Below are 21,288 nucleotides of genomic sequence, written 5' to 3'. Positions count from 1 at the left end.
CATAGCGACAAACTAAGATGGTACAGGAGGTCGCTCACAACAGTTCTAGCGAAAAGCACAGAAGTATGACAGATGTGTGATGCAATGGAGAAGAATAAAAATCCAGCAAGTACTTCTGAACACCAAGAGTACTCAAGGTAAGTCTGGAACAGGTAGCTGAGGTTCATAAAATTCTCTGCATAATCTGAGTTTATTTCTCTCAACAGCATTGACCAGTTTGCCTTTGTGATGGAGACAAAGTGAACTTTCTGTGAGGTACAAACTGCATTCCTTAATAGGCTATAATTTCAATCAATTTCATGCTTCAAACGAGTAAGTCACAGTAATCACTATGTCTCGCCTGTTTTACCATTCAAAATTCTGGATTTTGACCACACTGTATTGTCTGATATGACTCTTGGAGTAAACAACAATTATTTTTCTGACAACATTCACCAAGTTTTGAATGTTATTTGCATGAATCTCAGGCTTCAAAGAGTTAACTGGAAACTGAAAACAAAATCCATTTAATAAATAAAATAAATCTGTTTGCATATAAAAAATGGTAAAACAGAAATGAGGCATATATTTTACATTCCTGAGGCCTTGAGCAGAGCTACCCAATTTGCAGCCCACCAACTGGTTCTGTGTGGTCCACGACAGTATTCCTCTATTCCCCAAATTACAAGTTAACACTTCACTCCTCTTTAAAAGAAACAGTGAATCCTGCCAAATATTTCACCAAAAGTACTTACTAAATATTGTAATTTTCTTAATGGTTTCACACAACGCACAATAAATAACTTAGCAAATTATGAAATTAGTAATGACTCCATGATCATATGCAGTATAAACAGAAGCTATAAAACCTTTGGCAGTCAATTATTAAGCACCATCAAAGTGGCAGCATTTTTGACACCCTCATTACACAATTGGTGTGGTTGTATTGCTTCACCAACCACTTTAAAAGCAGTCATCGATTTTACCGGAAATTTTTTCTTTTATACAGCCTGCATGTAGGTGCCTAAAGCACAATACTGCCCCTCAGTGACTTCAAGTTGGAAAGCCCTGCTCTAGAGTATGTATATATCATAAAATCACGTGAAATGAGCACAAATTATAAAGATATGATAGTTTCAAGATAACATTATCAAAGTCTCATTGTGTTTCACAAGCTGATATCCATTCATTTTATTATGTGTACTCCACAGCAGATTCTGGAACTATGAATTTTAGTATTTTAATGTGAAAAATACAAACATAACTCTTACATACTAGATGATCAAATTCAAAGACTATATATAAGTAGACAACCATTTTACAACCTCTGGGCCATGCCATTTGAAACCATTCAATGTATCTTCACAGTAAATTCTTATGCATGAAACTGGAGATGGCAAATGACATGCAACCTTGAAAAGGTGTCCTGTGCTTGATCAGGCACTACATTATGAAGATGTGTGGGGTTGTGCAGGTATAGCTTCACATATTCTTAACCTTAGCACTAACTGGAGCTGAGTGGTCATCTTGACATTCCAGTTGCTTTTACCCTTGGTACCTAGCACCCAGGACCCACTGAACAGGAGGGTGGATGATCCCCAGAGCCAGTGTCAACATGTTGCAGAAAGAGAAACTGCTGCCCAATCTAGGCATTGAACGTGTTGGTAGACAGAAAAATCTCTTCCCCTATCAAGGATTGAACCTTGGTCATCCAATCTACAGTCTAATCATTATATTGACTGGGCTATCCTGGCTCGCCATGAAAAGGTTATAGCCTTTATTTTCCTTCCCCTTTCTTCTCAATAAACTTACTCAAAGTTAACATCAAACAACTTGGCATGACCCAATACTGAAAAGATCAAAGCATTTAGTTTTGTTGAAGGTAAGGTGACAATGTAAGTTTCTGCAAAGCCTGCAATTGTTTCTTTACATACTGACGTAATTTGATTATTACTTTTGTGCCTTCAGAAGAAGTTCTGTTCTGTTTGGCCCCTCCATAAACACTCTCAAAGCATGGTTACTTGGAGAAGGGGGGGGCCTGTTCACATTGTATCCCATGTCACAATATGTGACGCCTCGAAACTTTTATTATGGGGCTAAGTTCTATCCTATCTATTCTATCTATTAGTTCTATCCTACTGCGAATTTACTAAGCCTCCTTTAGACTGAGAATTGTCAACTCACTCTTTAATAAAATGGATCGAAGAACCAGATGAGGCCCCCAAAGAGAGCACACACAGCCTACACATAGGAGACAGACCAGATCAAGTACCAAAGATAGGACTATACCCGGTCATAAAGATTCTTCACATGAGAAACCCTCAAGGAGCGCTCGATCAAGCAGATCACGTACTCCTTCTGTTTCCAGTAGAACATAAACTATACATTCTCAACCGACAGACAGAGTCTCGGCAAAGATACGGCTCCTCACGGAGATTTCGATCCACACACAGAGCTACCACACAGGAGGTGTTGGACAAAATGTGCAAGGAGTTTTGTGCCTTTTACAACGATGGGTGTTTTCAGGGGTTCAGATGCCAGTGTATGCATGACTATACCAAGACAAATAACAGTCAGTTAGCTAGAATGATGGATGTGATGATTGGACAGTTATTTGAAACAAGGAGGCAGGTGACTCAGAATACACTCATGCTGCATAAGATTTGTCAAAAGGCTGGGATTCCCGTACCACAGATTCCCTCCAACTTCTCACCTCTAACAACACGTGATTCTCACCAAATCAGATGAAGATCCATATCCTTAAGTGCCAGAATAAGGGGTGAATGGGATAGACACCAGAAAGAGGACAAATAAGCCAATTCCATCTAACACAACACCATTCACGCCCGATAATCGAGACCTATTGAGGTGACACAACTGTGTGATGTTTAGTGCAATAGACTTATCAAAAAGAATATTGTACCACCTATTATTATCACATGAAAGCTAAGTAGCTAGTGAATATTTATGGGTGTTATTAGAGGTTGATATCTGTTACACTCCTCTGTGCTACCTCTTAATCATTATATTTTGTACACTCTTAAAGACAGTAGAGAGGAGTTATAGTCATTGGCTAAAATTCCTGATACCACCGAACCAAAGAGATTAATGGAAAAACTCATCATCAACATCATTATCCTACTCGATCTCCTTCAAGCTTGTTAAGAAAGGAAAAAAAACTAAGGGGGTTACCTGATATTAGTATAACACGAGTGAATCACTAAAACCTCACAAAAAGAAAACCCGGAATCCACCCCACCCAACCAGATCCCACATACATTCTCAGAGCCAGCCGACTGTTCCCCGCCTGACATGCTAAAAATCCAGACATCAACAATCCCTACCTGAATTGAAAGACCCCTTAACATTACCCATTACTCTTGGAAAATTAGCCCTCATTTGGCAACAGATGTGAATTCTTTCCAACTCCATTATCTGTTGATTGAAAAATATAAGCTCCCAAAATCAATTGGTGAACAAGTCCTCTTCTGTACAATTTTAATAATCTCCAATAATCTCTAACTAACGTAATACCTAGAAACAAGCTATTAACTATTCTGTTCTATCTTGCAGTTTGTTCATTAGTCTTCCCGAGAGCACTGTGGTTACTGCTAAATAGTATGAGCCAACCATATAGATGGGTTACTCCTTCATCCTGCAGCTGGGACCCTGGCATTGCTGGATGCTGCTCAAGCTTTCCCTGTATCGGCAATCACCATCGATCCACTTGTACCAAACCGTCAGGTTGCACAAATTGGGTGTCCGACTGGACTACTACATTATCAGGAGTACTCTATCACCATCTTATGGTCGTTGAGGAATTTTTACCCAGATGCAGGCGTGATACCAACAACCCGAGATCTAGTAGCTGGTTTGATCAGTTATGTGAATTGTCTACTACAATCAGATATGGTGGAGGGGCAAGGGCAGTTGACGGAAGCCCTCAATTACGCCAATATCGACCCACAATGGCGAAATATTACCAGGGCAAATCTAGAAGATTTCGCAACCCCTGAGGCCCTTAATGTACTAAGGCTCTTTTCTCACCAAGGGCAACAGCTGTTTGCCCATGACCGATCTCAGCAGCTAGGTCTGTTGGGTCTTCTTCTCCTCCTCATCGGGAAGTCCGTCACTACAACAGGGTATGAGGGATGGGTAAATAATCGCCTTCGCACATTCAGAGGGGTCCTATGTATTGCCGAGGACGAATTTATCTGGGTGCTAAGATCATCCCCTCTGCAAAGGGTGTTGGCCTCATTGAACACCTTCCTCAGTGCAAACCAACCCCTACGTACCCGGCTGTTTCATGTGTGTTTGAGGGCAGCCGCAAGCAAACTGAATATAACTACCCAAATATTCACTACTGTCTTGCAGCTGCTTAGGGGGGTCGAAATGAACCACCTCCTGCTGATCGTCTACTTTGTGTTGACAAAGTATCCCGAGATTCTGCGCATAAGAGTAGTCCGTGACAACATGGCAAGATTCAACTTAGCGCTAGCCTATCTCTCCTCTGTGCCAGAAACGGATAGGATGTACGTAAAGATCCTGAAGTCACGGATGGACAGCGCAGTGCTCAATCAGAACAATCTCGGCATGCTTGCAAATGCTGCTTACGCAGCTGCCAAGTATGAAAACCCCTCTATGAAAAACAATAGAGGGGGGCCAAGAGACTTCAGCAGGTGGTCATATTGATAAGGTTGTGACTACTTATCTGACCATCAGAACAACCTTATCAATTAGCGCTATGGTGAGATCACCATTTGCGTACTTGTCGCCAGATGAGAGAATAACGGTGGAAAATGAAGCCACAGCATCTGGGAAGGGTCTTCCACAAGCTCTTGGCATTTCTGCAGATCCTGAGAAGCCAGCCACATTGCCCCCTATGAGACTTGACCTTTCATCACCAGCACTTCAGCAGCAGGGAACCCCAACTCAGCAGTCATAAAAGATTGCCGTCCCTTGGAACTTGAGGAAGAAAACACCTCTCTAAGAGTAATAATGGTAAAAGACAAGTTGTCAATACGCAAGCACCAGTACATTGGTCTCATTATATATATAACTATTCTGTGATATTATAATCTTATGATCACACTGATTACCACCCATCGATTATATATCTATTTTGACCACTACCCTATGTTAAGCAAAATAAAAAATAAAGTCAGCAGTGCCATATACAGGTGTGCTTGTCAGGTGGCAAACTTAGACAAATTACAGTGTTCTGACTTTTCAGTATAATAATGATCTAGAAAATACAGTATCTTGAAAACCCTAGATCGACCTGTAGACTTTGTAAAATATATGTTGTTGGAATCAGATACTTTCAGCAACAGAATTTTACTACTTAGCAAATGTTATGTTTTTTTTTTTTTATTTCCTTTATGGCCGGTGTTTACTGTGAAAGAGTATTTTAGTCTACTGACATAAAGGGAACAACTACTTACAGTCATATCAAGCACTCAGTCCACTACAAAATCTGTTTTGTTCACTTGAGCTTGATACAGCTCTACAAAGAGCCCTGAGACAATGTTAGAACCAGAAGTGTCCTGATTGAGGCCTTACTGACATCTGTCAGACCTAACCATGAAGCTCATTAGGTCTGTTACAATCTTATTGACAGCTGGGTACTGCCTACGTAAATAATAAGAGGATTCCTCACCCTGCCAACAATTCCTATACATGGAACTTCCCAAAGGTCCCATGATATTTAGGTGCTGTTTCAATGTGCAGTGGCCAGTAAGCAGCCCTGTCATCAGTCTATACTGCTGCCTATCTAAGGCTAATATGTCCCTAGACAGTTCTTCAGGAGACCCTTCAATGAAAAGCTCTTAACTGCTTCATAAGAGCCTCCTCCACAGTTCTTGTCCAACATACATTTTACCCAAACCCACCAGCCATCCTAGATCTGTTTGTATACCAGATTGAAGGGGACTGGGCCAAGCAGATAGCAAATGCTCTGATAACAAGATCTCCATTTTAAAGAAAGTACCTAAGGCAATCACTGGTATCATTTTATTTTGATCCACCTGAAAAAGAAGATCTAATTCCATTAGCTTGGCAAGGTTCAAGTATGTCTCATGCCCAATCCCTAATCAACCACAAACTTACACCCCTCAGTCTGTAAGCAAGGGCCCTAGCCTCATTATAGACCTTGCTGAGGGGCCAATGATGTAACTGGAAGAAACAGTAAGTTTTAATAATCCTTCCCCCAAGTCAGCTTAGCATTCAGGATTGCCCTCAGGTACTTAACCAGCCCAGTAAGACATATTACCCTATCTAGCAAAACAAGTTCTGTGAACCATACCATTTTTTTCTCTTGGTGAATGTCACAAGTTCTGTGTTCTCAGGATTAACAAATAGCTCCTCGGCCATGCACCAGCTTTCTGAAACGTTTAGGGCCCTTTGTGTGGAAATTTGCCAGTTTTAACACAGTCATTGTCAGCACAGCCTTGTGTATTTGATCCTGAAGGGAGGGTAAAACCCCACCCTTTGGACATGAAACAATATTTTACAAAATACATTACCAAATTTAAATGTGAGTTTTGTTTACACTATGCACTTCAAAGCTTCTGTTACATTCTTCAATTTAAACGTCAACACCCATAGGTTGCAGCCTGATTTAGGGATTTGGAAACCTATTATTGGCAGTAACTGGATTCTTAATGAGTAGTACCATGGCTTTGGGAATCATTAGGTATATGTTTTATGTAACTGCAATTGAATCTATGAGTAAGGGACACTAACCATTCTGAACCTTTGCTGCCCATTCAACTTATAACATTATTCACAATACAGTGATTGCTCCATGTTATGGATTCCATTGTTCAGATTTAATACTTGTAATTTTCCATACTAATACACTTAGTACATTTTATTACTCACTTGGCACTATTTGATCCTTCAAAACAGTGCTACTATCATTGCAAATTGTGGTGCATTAATGACAAATGTTACGTATTATCTGTATTATCTTGCTTGCTACTGGAAGATGTCATTGTGACCAAGTATTCTATACCCCAGGCTACTAGACATATGAAGATCATCAGTGTCTGGGAGTGGATACAAAGTGGGAAGCTTCCAGACACATCTCGAATTACACCTGCAGATAAACCAAAGGACAGTGAATGTTAAGCAGAATAAAACAGACAACTGTGCTAACTCATGTGGTTCTATTACTTCAGCTACAGTGAAACTTATTCATAAGTGATTGATTCTAAATACAATTCCAACATAACCCACTAGGTACATTATTTACTGCCATATGCTCCTTTGCTTATTAAAAACATTATGTTTCTTTCTGTATTGAAAATTATTTTTGTCTGTACCAATCCACTTGTGTATCAATCTGTGTGATGATGTGGGAAAATATTTTTAAAAAAATATTCAATAAACAAATTTGTCATTCAGATTGGACACTATTTCATATGAAGGTCTATATACAATTTTACTTTTGTTGTATTTTAGCGTCCTGTTGCACTGATTCGTATCCATAATGTGTATATATTAACCATCTCTTAGTGCATACAATTTCACTTGTCACTTCACACTACATGTTTCGGCATCATTCTGCCATCCTCAGGTGATGTTAAATCACGTTAAACCATTGCACTGCCTGCCATCATGTGTCCATTATTATTGAACAATGACAAACATACATTTTATATCATTTATAAATGGACACTTAATGGCAGGCTCGGAAGCCGGGATCGTGGGTTCGAATCCCACTCAGGGCATGGATGTTTGTGTGCGTTTTTCTGTGTTTGTCTACAGGTAGAGGCCTTGCGACGAGCTGATCATTCGCCCAAGGAGTCCTACCGTATGTGTAAGATCTAGAAAAACCAAAGTGAACGGAGTTCATGGAGGTAGGCCTAGGCCCACCGGGGCTGCAGTGCCAAGGAAGGGAAAAAAAAAGACAGTTAATATATACACATTATGGATAAAATTTTACTTATTTATAGAAAGCTGATGAGAGAATATTTACATAAGTGAAAATGCATTTCATGATGAGGACTTTGGTATGTACCCTTCTAAACCATAAAAGAAATTAAGAAATTCTGTGAAACATGTGAGTCCCACAAATAACAATATTCCTAGAACAATACAGGAGGTTGTGTCTTAATTGTGAGGTCTTGCCATTTGACTGCAGGTGCAGCAGAACAACAGGAAATGTGTCAGGGTAGCTTATGGGGCTGAGATTGAAACCAAGTCTATAGCAAAATCAAAATTGCAACCCATTTGCTCATCACCTTTGCAGAATATACAATAATTACTGCCCTGTCATTGGTCTCTTCTTTTATTCTCTTTTTATGCAACAAAAATAGCAGGGATCCTATATCCATCTGTCCATCTTAATGCTAGAAGTCCAAAAATACTAAATGGAGTTTCATGAAGTTTAGTATTGGCAGAGGAGCCTGCCTTTAAGGGTGTATTTTTTAGTCCTTACTTTAGATGAAACTCAAAATGAACCTAGCAATTTTCTGAGCTCAGTTTACAAAAATAATTGTATATAAATTAGAATACAGAGCTCATTAAAATCAACTTCTATATGAAAAATCTTCTTTTCCTATGTAGTGAATATATAATGAACTACTATATGGAAAAATAATTTTGGACCTCACACAGTTGATAACTGTATTATGATAAGTGTTGCAAGACATGTGTACTTCTCTGAACTCTCACTCTCACCTCCAACAGGGCCCAATGCTGCGATGAACAGCCCCTTGGCCACCATATGGAGTCCAAATGCTGCAGGCAACTTCTCCAGGCTACAGTGTTCAGATATAGTGAGTGCAAAATTGATGAGTGTGGCTCCTCTGAAGAATCCACTTATCACTATAGTTACCATCAACGCTGTATATTCTGTCTGTTCTGCAAGAACTGTAACATTACAGGGCGGTAGAATGAAACATTAGTTCAGGTGAGAAAAAGTTTGGTTTTCAGTCACTTTCTGTAATATTCAGAGCCATTAAGAGACAGACTGGAAGTTTGTCAATAACTTTGTTGTGGAAGCTAGGAATGTTGAGAGAGGACCTCACAATTTTAGCAGAAGTCATACACAAATATCACATTGGGCATTTTCTATTGTCTGAAGAATATTTGATACTGTGGCATGTAGACCCATTGCTAGGCAATGATCATGAAACAAACAACTATACAATAGCTGTTCCTATGTAGCAGCTCCATCAACAGTCATGAACACAACAATTCCACAGCAACAGAAGGATTACAAGATGTTAGCCTTCTATCTAAAGTGTACTGTGGGTCCTTTCTCTGAGGATAGAATAACTGGGCCATCAAGTTAACCACTCACTGCCATCCAATGCCATGGCGGAGAGAGAATGGAGCTACGAGTATTACTCATTTTGGCCATACATCTTCATGGAGTGATGGATGCCTAATTAAGCACAGGTAAAATTTAGCAGTTTCAGATTGAGAAGAATGGAGTGTATGGTGATAACGTTGAAATAAAAATCGATCAGCGAAATTTATGAAGTGTTTGTCAGTGCCCTCTTTATATCTGAGTGTTTTAGTTAATAAAGTTGTTATCAAAAGAAACTGTAGAGAAAGAGGGGTTATGCAATTTTGAAAAAAAAAAATTTCATTAGCAACCTTTGCTGAAAACAATTTCTGTATACAGAAGCACCACTTGGTACATCTTTTTTTTAAGAAAGTTTAATATTTTGGTACAAATGTAACTGTCTTTCTGGAAATTCTCAAATTACTGAGGTTCAGTATTTTTTAAAAGTTTATTCACATTGGCAATTTGTGCCAAAGGAATTTTCTCCAGATAAATCTGCTCAGTGCACATTGCTATTCTATCAAAACTGCTATCTTAGTATAAACCCATGTGTGTTCCAAGTTATTAAGGCCAGGTACTCTTAACAAAGTTTTTCAACAATTTCACATCAAAATTCTGACATGATTTATGCCTGTGGATAGTAAGAAGGTACTTCAGTCAAAAACATTATTAATATCATTGAATTCCCCATAATTATGTGACAAAGCTGTGGAACTCAAATGTTTCCCAGCCTTATGTGCCGGCCGCGCTTTACTCCCCAGGAAAATTATTTAATTAATTCCTGGTACTCATTTCTGTTAGAGGCTGAGTAAACCCCAGGGCCTAGGATTAGGTCAATATAAGCAATAAATTTACAACAGAGATTATTATATTATATTTCAGCATCCCGTTGCATCACACAGAGGCATTATCCTTATTATTAAAGAACCCATGAATAATGCAAAAATAGAGATAACTTAAACTTTTGTAAACAAATAAATATGTTACAAAGAAAATTTAAAAATATTCCTAGAGCAGTAGCCTATTTCTTAGATCTGATTATTATCTATTTGTTTAAGATTAAGTAATATGGAGACTCGAAAACACATCTTTCTCACAAACAAAATTAGATGTATTTCTATACTCTCATTTGATCATCTGAAATTCTGTAAGCAACACAGTTGTCACAATCTTACCCCTTGCCTAATTACAGTAACAACTAAATTACAAGTGGCAAAATTCAATGGAACAAAAGTAAAAACATTTATATCATACAAAGGAGGGATCACTTATGAGAATAAGCCTCCAAATACTTCTGCTAGTGTTACTAGTCAAAAATAAACTCGTTTAACCATATTTTCAAATAGTGAGGGAAAGTTTGAAAATATGTGTTAGTTTAAGTTACCTGATCTGGAGAGGCCTAGGAAGATGGAAGCTATTGCAAAGAGTGTCCTCCTCCTTATCTTCACTCTATCACAGATAGGTGGCAGTACAGCACGTGCCAAGATATCTGACACAGCAGTCATGGACAGGAAGAAAGCTGTGTCTTGCTTTGTATATCCCAAGTCATTTAAGAAGAAAGGAACTATCATCCTAAAATTCAATTCAGCGACATAGAATATTGAGAGTCCAAACAGAATATTGAGGTAGATGAGATCTTTCAGTAAGTCCAAGTCCATGAAATGTACAACTCGTTTCCAGTATGGGATGTGGTTGGGAGATGCTGACACACCTGAATCAATTTTATCACTCTGTTTCTCAGACGTCCTTAAGTTCTTACATATATCATCACTTACAGCTGACCTATGTTTTCTTCGTAATCTTTTCATAATCAGACCTCCAAGATGGCCATCTTCACCATGACTTCTCACATGCTGCAAACAACATGTACAGTGTTACTGCTAATAAAATCATGCATAAAAACTGGTATAACAACAACAATATATCTAGATGTTAGTGTGAAATAGGATTTAAGTAGTTTTCAAAGTGTGAGTAGAAACTGTAAAATCAGATTTTGGGCATAAAAATCATATATCACATATCTGTTATAACATGTTCAATAAATGTTCAAGGCATGATTTGGAAGTCAAATGATGCTTTTAAATGATAGAATAATGAGGTCATACCTAAAATTGCTATCCTACTGTTAAATATTAGTTATGTCCTTAAAGCATTTATTAATTCTTGAAACAGAAAACTCAGTACAATTAGTCGAAGAAACTCTTTAAGTTAATGTGCATGTCTTGATAGGTCTCAGTATAAACATCACTGTAGCCATGTGGAAATCCAAACAGTCTGGGTATGGCAAAGTACGTTTGTTTGCAGCGATGGTCATATATGTTTGGTGACTCTCCCTTTTAGATATCCTAATTCATGCACCTTTTTGACACATACAACATTTTTCACATATTTTCACATGAATAATTCCAGCAGTGTTAGATCTGGGTTGTCCTGAGGCCAGGGTTTCTATTTACATATTACACCTTACAGAGCACAGCAAACCTGAACAGTGAACTGAAACAGGGTCCCATCTTCTTGTTATGCCACTGCAGCTGCATTTTTACTTGCAGTGTCATCATGAGGGCAACAATAAACTAGCATGCAGGGTTGTCAAGTATTTTACAACAATATCCATGTCTGAATGAAATATTAATCTGAAAACTAGAGCATCTTGCCATGAGCAGGTAGGTGAATAGAGAAGCAAAGGGTAGGATTATGGGTTGATGTCCCATGCATTTTCACTATTAATCTCACAGACTACAGGTTATGAAAGTGTGAGAGCTGTGATAGAGAAGTTACAAAATGTCTTTTGTTCACATTTTTATGTCTCTTAAATATAAGACGATTATGTGAAGGGAAGGGAAGAGCAGTATAATATTCATTCATTCATCAGTAATCTGTCAGATGACAGGTCCACAGCCTCTTCCAAAACAGTTTCTCCACTTAATGCGATCTTCTGTTTTTGGAAAGAGACTATCCAGGAAAAGTGATAATGTGGTAGTTTTTCCATTTGCTTTCCACATCGCAGTACAACAGCCGTTCAAACCACTCTGGTCACGCCTGTTGCTATACGAACTTGAACCATCTCGAGCATCATTTTCTCTGAGTTTCAAGTCGCCGCTGATGACGCTGCTTCCGGCATCAGTTTTCGGTGTCTCTCTTCGTCTGATGCCTACCCTTTGACCTGTCCAGCAAGGGAGGCCCTGCCAGTAGCTACGCTACCGCTGGTATAGCTCTCAGGGTCCTTGGCATACTCAAACACCCTCACCACGATAAGGTGGAGACACCAACGAGGGGATTTTTTTTTGGGCCGATCCCGGAGGTACTGCAATACCGGGCCAACCCGTGACAGAGGTGGAGCAAGCCCCTAGCACTCCGTCATTTTCCAAAAATCAGTTTAATATTCTGGTCCTGCGATGCAGGACGTATCAGATATTAAGCTGATAAGAACAGATTAAAACTTTATTAGAGAATATTATGATACAAATATTAATACATTGCAATGTTTATAGAGGTCATCTTCTTGCGATGCCTCTATGTATTAAGCACAAGTTGTATACAGTGAAATAGTTTTGGAGGGGGACCACAAGCTGGCCCCCCTCAGTCAGTAAGTTTTTTTTTATATATGCAAGGGGATAAAGCCAAAAATGTTATAGAACATACACAAAAAAACACACAAACAGTAAGAGTAACAGAGGGGAAAAAAATTGAAGAGAGGGAAAAAAAAGAATAAAATAAAAAGAAAAAAACCAATAGCGAGTTAAAAACACTGAGCCACCAGTCTCTGTCACTCGTTTTGCCGCTGTCCCGTCAGATGTTCCATGTATATATCCCGGCTCCAGCGAATCACATCAGTGCACATGAGGCGTCTCATCAGTCGGCAGTAATGTTGCCCAAGTTTGAGGAGGCTGATTATGCGTTCATTTGCCGGGTCCCATCCCCCCAGGGCTCCAACGATGAAGGCGTCGACACATACGTCGTACCCTTGGGTCCGGTAGTGATCCGCGATGTGGCCGTACTTTGACCTCTTCTCATTCCTTGCAGCCTCGAAGGCAGCGTACCGGTTCTCGAATGGTGTGGCTACATCGATGATTGCTGCTGACTTTTCCATTCCATTTACGATGAGAAGATCAGGTCGAAGTCCATCGTCCATGCCTGGGACACACTGGTTTACTCAGACTGTTGTCCCCTCATGCGGCACGAGGGCCTTCACAAGGCGGTCAAGCACGGCGTTATGCCGACGTGTAACGGCAGCGAGGTGTGTTTTGCAGTGGTTGAGAACGTGTGGTAGCGTCTCGTTCTCATGTCCACATCTGCGACACCGTTTGTCGCCATGTCCAAAGCGGCAGGCACCATTAAGGGGCACGCAGTCCAGTCGCGCGCGGTGTATGAATCTCCATTCCGCAAAACGCGTGAAGTCCCCGTTACGCATGAAGTGGTTGGGCGGGGTCGCCGCGCTCGTCACTTCATACACCTTGCCCTGGTCCGGCTTCTTTAGCAGTCGCCGCCTAAAATACTCTCTGATGGAGCATCGTAGCGAGTACTCAACCTCACTTGCTCGCAGTCTGAATCCGTTGAGCTGTAGCTGTGGCTCCTCTGTTGCTGTCAGGGACCACTCTACATTTATCTTGCTTCGGATTCTTCTCGTTGCTAATCGAAGGCGGGTCCAAATGTTAGTAACGTCGATGCTCTCGTTGGTGAAGGCCCCGTCCATCCGGCCATTGAGATAATCCACTAGATCGCTTGGGTGGGCAGTAGTCCGAATTCTCTTCTCCACAACGGCCTGAAGGATTGTCAGGGACAATTTTCCCACGGTGTTTGACTGGAGTAAACGTACTCCGTGTACCAACTGGTGAACATCCGCAAGCAGAGCCATCGGCAAAAGGTTGACACCTCCCATCCGATAGCCCAGGTACAGGGGTTCGACCCCAGCGCGCTGAGGGAGGTTCAACCATCTTTTCCCCGCAGCCTTGAGCCTCTTGTCAAAGTCGCTCAGCGACTTCTTCCGGACAACTCCGTTCTTGAGGTGGAATGAGAGGCATGGGAGTATAAACGTATTGACAGCGTCAAACTTTTGCCATGGGGCAAGGAGCGACTCGTCCACCTTGCTCAAGTTTTCTGTCATCTTTGTGAGCACCAGTTCTGCTGATCGCGCTACGTGGTAGCCAGTCGGGACTCCGAGGTGCTCATAGAAGTCGCCCTCAGCTAGGGTTGCGAGTGTATCGCCCTGGATGTGGAATTTGGTTGGGACGACTCTCTTTTTCTTGCCCTCAATGTGGAGTGTTGCACATTTGCTGGCATTGAACCGGGGTCCTCCCCACGTAGCCACTTTTTCAGTTACATCGAGAAGCCTTTGCAGATCGTCTGGTGTCTGCGCAACCAGGGCTAAGTCGTCCGCGTAAGCTAGCGAGTGTGTGGTTTCTTGATGAAGTTGATATCCTTTGCCGGTAACAGAAACTGCACGCAGTAATGGCTCGATGGTGAGATTGAAGATGATAGGGCTTAGTGGGCATCCCGCTTGACTCCGGCCTTGATGGTAATTTCTGCTGTTGGTCCTGTGTGGCTCCGGATCGTCATCATGTTGCTGTCGTACAGGAGACGTATAGTTTCGATGGCGTCATTGTCGAGGCCGGCCCATCGGAGTGCGGTGAAAATGGTGTTGTGTGGTACCGATCCAAACGCGTTACTTAGGTCCAACCAGGCGATGCAGCATTCTTTCCTGCTCCTCCGTGCGTCCACGACGACTGACTGGAGGACAAAGTTGTGTTCAGCGCATCCGTCTACTGGCCTAAACCCTTTCTGGCATGGGCTGATGCGTTGGTTCCGGGCTGCCCAGCTGCCCAGTCTTTCGGCTAGCACCGACGCGTAGATTTTCGCTAGCGTGTTGCTCAACGCAATAGGTCGCCAGTTGGACACGTTGTATCTGTCTCCTTTTTTGTGGATCAGTACAGTTGATGACGTCGTCCACGTTTGAGGGATTGCTCGCAGATGCTTCACACAGTTGAAGATTGCCGAGAGAACATGGCCACCTTCGTCGAACTTCTTCCAAACTCCATATCGGATTCCGTCAGGGCCTGGGGCTGTGTTGGGGCAGCGGCGCAGNTTGCTGGTGTAGGGGGATCGTTGTCCGGTTGGTGGAGTTGGGGCCTGTACGTAATCGAGTGTTCACAGGACTCGGTAGGAGGCGGGGCCACGAAATCAGTGGTGGTTGTCTGGACCGGGGAGATGGCCGGGATGAGCATGGGGACTGGTTGTGGCATTCGGCTTCGTCGCACCGGAGGGGCCCCTACCTGCGCATCTGGCATGGTCGGTGGGGGAGATATGTGCAGTACGGCGACATTCGCGCAGCCGGCCGATTTCTGATGGTGCTTGCATTTTTTAAGGTTATCGAACATGACGTCACACCCGTGACATTTGAAGGCCAGCTGAAGCAGGTGGTATCGGCGGACGTATTTTGATAGTTCTCCTTGCCGTTTGTATATCTTTGGGATCGGAGGGCAGATTCGGTAGTAGAACGATTCGGCTAGTGGCACGTCGATTTCGTAGAAGGAGGTACCTATCTCATCCTGTTCCTGAGTCGGCAACACGTCAGACCGGTCTCCATCCTCGCCCTGATGGCTCAACGTTTGCTCCTCCGTTCCTTCACTGGAGTTTGTTTCCTGCCCCATCGCTCTCGGTAGTCAGCATCTAACTTGTTCCATAAGTAGTATCCATGGCCCCTTGNCAGCAATTGTGGAGGGTTTTTACAAGGGGCCCATGGCCCCTTGTAAAAACCCTCCACAATTGCTGACTCCCGATTAGCACTCTGCGCACACTGTCAATGATCGATTTCGCGGGCCACTAAGGCGACACTGGTCAGCGATAGTTCTCACCGAGCTCACTGCGTATACCGTACCCGTGGTATGAAGGTAGCTTCTCAGGTCCGCAATTATTTCACCGATATCTATGGCGGCACTTGGTCAATGTTTAGCGATCCGGATGTGTAGTTCTACGAATGAACACTGCACCGGATTCCACGGGTAACGTAAACCGTCCCGGCTATAACCGATTACTTAACGCGAACACGGTAATCCGCGATCCGAGAAGTAGCGTTTCTGGTCAACGATTGTTTCACCGATAGCTATGGCGGCAAGTAGCCCATGTACAGCGACACGATTAGCTAGTTCCACAGATGGACATTGCACCTACCCCCACTTATAACTATTTTCACTGTAGCCAGCGTATCGCTACTGAGTGTACCGTGTATAACTAATTTCACAGATCAGTATGGTAGCACTGGTCACTGTCCTTACATATGTATATTGCAACACTTGTCACTGTAGCCAACTTAACGCATACCTCGTATTCCAAAGTCTAGTAGGTTATTCCTCAGGATAGTACTACCTACTGCCAGCGATGAATTTTCCAAGTCACCACGGTGGTACTAGTCGATTTGTATTTCCACGGATGGCTAGTTCAATGTGCACACTGCCAATTATCACAAATTACTTACCACACGCAGAGAATTCCGTGATTCGAGAAATAGCGTCTCTGATCACTGACTATGTCACAGATAAATATGGCGGCACTGTCAATGGTTAGCGTCCCCGATAGCTAGTTACAATGTTCAACACTGCCACAAAGTCTACGATTAGCACCACACACGTTAAATTCACTGTTTTTTTTTTCGCGGCACTCTATACACTACCACAAATCACGGAAGCACTTCACTATACAAATACATTCACGTTTGTTTGTTTGTTTTTCTTTTTTTCACTGTTATATCACAAAAAGCTTACCAGCATTAAGCTGATAAGAACAGATACTACACTTTGATCTTAGCCAAAGGCCGAGAAGCCAGTTATTTAAAACTGAATTTCCTTGTATGATATTGTAACGTGTATCGTTACTGAAGAAGCCGTAGAGATCGTTATTTGGTTTATTTAACAACCCGCAACTCTAGGCTACAATTAATTATAACACAGTTGCGGGTTTCACACTTTACAAACCCTACAACCAAATCTCTTCACACTATCTTCAAGAGTCTTCACGTATTAATAACGCGGGAGCTATACAAATCTCTCTGAGTTACACACTCCAAATACACTCGGTTATCATGAACTATCACTGATTCTCGCACACGCGTCTGTAACTCGTAACTTGCGAACTGAGAACTGTCGTTCTTCTCAGCAGGGCAACGAGAAAACAACCACGTGGTAGGCATCACTGTTGCTACCGTCGTCTATCGCAACCACTGTTTATCCGCGTTGCATAGCAACCAGTGTGCTGGGACTCGGCTCACTTCAGCTCCGCTCGGCACGTCACCGCGCGTTGCATGTTACGTCACCATGGGGAGGGTGACGGTGTGATGACTCGCCTATTACCGTAGTAACGAGAGCGCTACGTTACCGCCACGTGCCGCTGGGGAGGTAGGGGTCCTCAGTTGCGCAACATGTCACAATATTATAAGATTTTATGGCATTGTGAACTTCGATCACGGTCTTCTAGTTTACATTACTGCATAATCAGGCTAAAATTTTACCTTGAAGATGGGGCTCCAAGGCAATGGTAACCACCTGCCAGATTACATGGTGAGAAAGAAATTAACTTACAGGAAACTGAGTTCTTATTGGTGAATTCACTCAGAGCAATAAAGTTGTGGAATGTAATACCTCTTTCGTCTGCTGGTACTTACATCAGTGCATACATGTGTTAACCAGTGTGTATACATGGGGTCATGAAGTTATGAATATTGTTTGTAACAAAGCCTTAATTATAAACATACATGGAGGAGACAAATTGCTTTATGCATCAAAGAATGACTCTGGAGAAACATGGTTCCTATTAATAAAACTTCAAACTGAAACAGTCACACCACCTCATCACACAAACAAATTTGTGTGTGGTTACCTACTGATTTTCAACGAGTCACGCTTATTACCGTATGAGTATGACAGCTTCCAGTGAAGTCCATCCTGGAGATCTTGGACATAACTGACTGACTCCACTTGTGAACTGACACACCTCTATTGGATACAGTGTGGGGGACGTGTTCAGTACATTTGCTGCCAATTGGATCCTGTTTGTCTATATCATCCAAGGCAGAGATGGCTGTGACTGAAGTCTGGGGATTTTCCAGCAGCAGGGACTGTACTTCAGGTTCATTTTCCTGAAACAGAAAAAACATAAAAGAGTTCAACAACGTTTCGGTCTTATTTATATAACCTATTACTGCTTCCTACACAGCAGAATGAAATAATACTACGTACGTCCCTTGCCATGCTTAGTCCCTAAGTGACAGTCCTCATTCCTCAGGACCCAAATAGTTTTCATTTTCATTGAATTTGTAAGTAATCTGTCCACGCCATATTGTAGCTCTCAGAACTATTCTGTCTCTCAGTTCTCTTTCTGACTGTGCCATATGTTGTTCAACAGCTCCGATGGGTACTATACATTAACAGACTTTGATCACATGGACCCAGTTCTGTGTTAAATACAGTTTCTTTTGTCCTTGCATCCCCATAGTCACAATAAGGTTGTGGGGAACCAAAGAGACAAGGAAAGACAAATAATCGTTATATGGGACGAAGTATCACTGAGCGATACTGGTAGTATCGGTGATTCAGATGTTAATGCTATGACTGATATGTATGAAATCAGTAGGTAATTAAGTTTCATTGTATTGTTGACTCATGTATGATATGTATGTTATTTTAATAGGTAGTAATTGACTTGTTTTATATCTGGAGGTTCTATCTCCAAATATGGATTCTCGGAACAAATAAACTGATTGATTGATTGACTGGTGAATTAACTGACCATTATACATAACCTAAGAATCTGGAATCAATAATCTTTCCAGAAATTTTCTGGCTATCATATAAATATCTGGGAACTGAACCACCACCATCACCACCGCCCCCCGGCCCAACCGCCACCGCCGCCGCCGCCGCCACCGCCACCACCACCTAGTGCATTAGTACAACTTCCAAAATTAAAGAGGAATGTTTCTCACAAATCTGGCCCAGTGTCCCCTGATGCTCAAGCATAATTGCACATTTAAGGTATGGTACATTCTCTTAAAGGCTCATACACATTCTGGGGACCAAGCAGACACACACGCGAAGACATCATATATGGCTTGTGGGAACAATGGATAAGGGGCAAAATTGCAGACAAAACATAACAACAGGCTTGCATATAGAAGGGGTGAGGAGGTGCATTGTAAACAACCAAAGAAGGGTGTATTGCTTAGACAAGTGAATGACGCCCCTTATGAGGTGAAATTAGGGGCTTTATATATTTAACAATTTTAAAGATTTTTAATTTATTTTAAATGGAGTGAACTGTAACATGTAAGATATTAACAAACAATAGTCGAGTGCTATTGTAAAATTTTAATTACAAAATGTTCAGTTAAATGCGTGTGGAATACACAATACTCAGTGCAGTGTAGCTGGTTTGACATAGTGGGACACCTGAGTATGGCCGTTTGGGACCGAAACATGCTGTGTTAATAGAGGAAGCAAATGTGACTGAAGAAATAATTAGTTGCATTATTGACGGAAAATTGTATGTAAACAAGGTGTTCAAATTCTATTAGAAATAATAAGCACTGAATAATGTGAAATCATAACATATTATGTTCTCATTTCAGTTATGTGGATGAAAGATACAAATAATACCAAGAAATGTTTAAATCAAATAGCCACCTTGTCTTAGAGGTAAAATAAAGATGTAGGCCAATGGATTAACATAGTTATACCACAAGCAAGACTTCTTCTATGGGTTACAAGTAATTTACTTATTATTGATGGTAAATAACGCAAGTGTTTATCAATTTAAAACTTTGCAACAAAAGTGTGATGAAACTTCACATATTTGGAAATAGTAGCAACTGAATGTAAAATCTTTCCCATTCAAAACATTCAATTCTGACTGGTCTGATCTCAGAGTTGTGAGCCCCAAGCATATAAATATGTTTACCTGTTTTTTACCCATATTTTCAAGTTGCTCATTTTCATTCTTCTTGAGTTCTTCTGGTCGGACATGCCATTCAACAGGCTGTAGCAACATCGAACCTACAAGGGCATGGAGGGCAATACCTCCCAGAATGAGGAGAGATCCATGGAAGTTGTATTCCTCTAGCAACAAATGTACTGCTTGAGGCATTGCCATCATGCCCAATGCAGTACCTACCATGGACAAACCAATGGCCTGACCCCGTTTCTTGCTGAAGTAATGATTCAATGCTACAAATGTAGATGACAACGTGAAACCAATTCCTAAACCTGAAACAAAGTAAATTACATCTTTCCTTACATCTAGCTTATCACATTACTCTGTCACATTTTATTTCTTTTGGCCCCAACTGACTTCTTTGTAATACTGCATTAAGTCTTTTGCTATGTTTCACATCCTCTTCCACAGTATCTTCTTTTAAGACTGTGACTTTATGAATGATCTAAAACCAATATTGACAGTTTCAGTTATCTGTAGAAGTACAGTGTGATTATTTGTGTTCTATATATTGCGACGTGTCGCGCTAGCAGGACCCCCCCCCCCAGGAGCGGTGACGCGCCGAGCGGAGCCGAACTGAGCCAAGCGGAGCCGAAGTGAGCCAAGCAGAGCCGAAGCGAGCCGAGTCCCAGCACACTGGTCGCTATGCAACGTGGGTAAACAGTGGTTGCGAGAGACAACTCCCGACAGCGTTGCTAGCAACACGGCACCAGACAACAGTGGTGCCTATTATGTGGCTGTATTCTGTGTTGTCCGGAACGGTGCTAAATAAGGAGCAGCGAAGACTATTCAAGTTACAGTTCTCAGTTCTCGGGCTACGAATTCACAGCTAGTTCTCAAGTTACGAGTCAGCCAGGCAGTCAACCAGCGCTTGCAGTGTAGTATTTGTGATACTGCCGATGGCAGTAATTGTCAGATTGTAATTTGTGTGATTGTAAGAGCGAATGTGAAATAAAATTCGCTATATCCAGTACGGTGTGAAGTTATTTGTCGCGTTATACACCCAACACGTGACAATATGATATCAAATTCCT

General features: G+C 41.6%; 1 protein-coding gene, 1 non-coding gene and 1 pseudogene across 4 annotated transcripts in view; all 3 read right to left on the bottom strand.

Annotated features, from left to right (window-relative positions):
- The window catches only part of LOC111871182 (monocarboxylate transporter 9), a 38,694-nt gene that overhangs the window by 9,146 nt on the left and 8,260 nt on the right, over nt 1–21,288 (bottom strand). The window contains exons 5-10 of one of the 3 annotated variants that reach the window (XR_002843988.2): nt 20,222–20,526; nt 18,177–18,404; nt 10,662–11,130; nt 8,665–8,856; nt 6,862–7,078; nt 172–4,965 (exon numbers count right to left, since the gene is read on the bottom strand). Coding sequence is in view for 1 of the 3 variants with exons in the window: in XM_023864087.2 (XP_023719855.1) it covers nt 6,930–7,078; nt 8,665–8,856; nt 10,662–11,130; nt 18,177–18,404; nt 20,222–20,526 (1,343 nt within the window). In the remaining 2 variants the exon portion in view is untranslated. Of the gene's footprint in view, nt 1–171; nt 7,079–8,664; nt 8,857–10,661; nt 11,131–18,176; nt 18,405–20,221; nt 20,527–21,288 lie in introns of those variants that run through there. The other 2 variants (XR_002843989.2, XM_023864087.2) reach the window with 2 other exon arrangements.
- Nucleotides 12,557–12,746, bottom strand: LOC111871596. Its single transcript, XR_002844063.1, has one exon. It is a non-coding gene; the product is annotated as a U2 spliceosomal RNA (small nuclear RNA).
- Nucleotides 16,974–17,096, bottom strand: LOC111871604 (annotated as a pseudogene).

Source organism: Cryptotermes secundus, unplaced genomic scaffold, assembly GCF_002891405.2.
Source record: "Cryptotermes secundus unplaced genomic scaffold, Csec_1.0 scaffold152, whole genome shotgun sequence".
Lineage (NCBI taxonomy): Eukaryota > Metazoa > Arthropoda > Insecta > Blattodea > Kalotermitidae > Cryptotermes > Cryptotermes secundus.
Note: the sequence above shows the minus strand (reverse complement) of the source record. Positions and strands in the feature narration are given on the sequence as shown.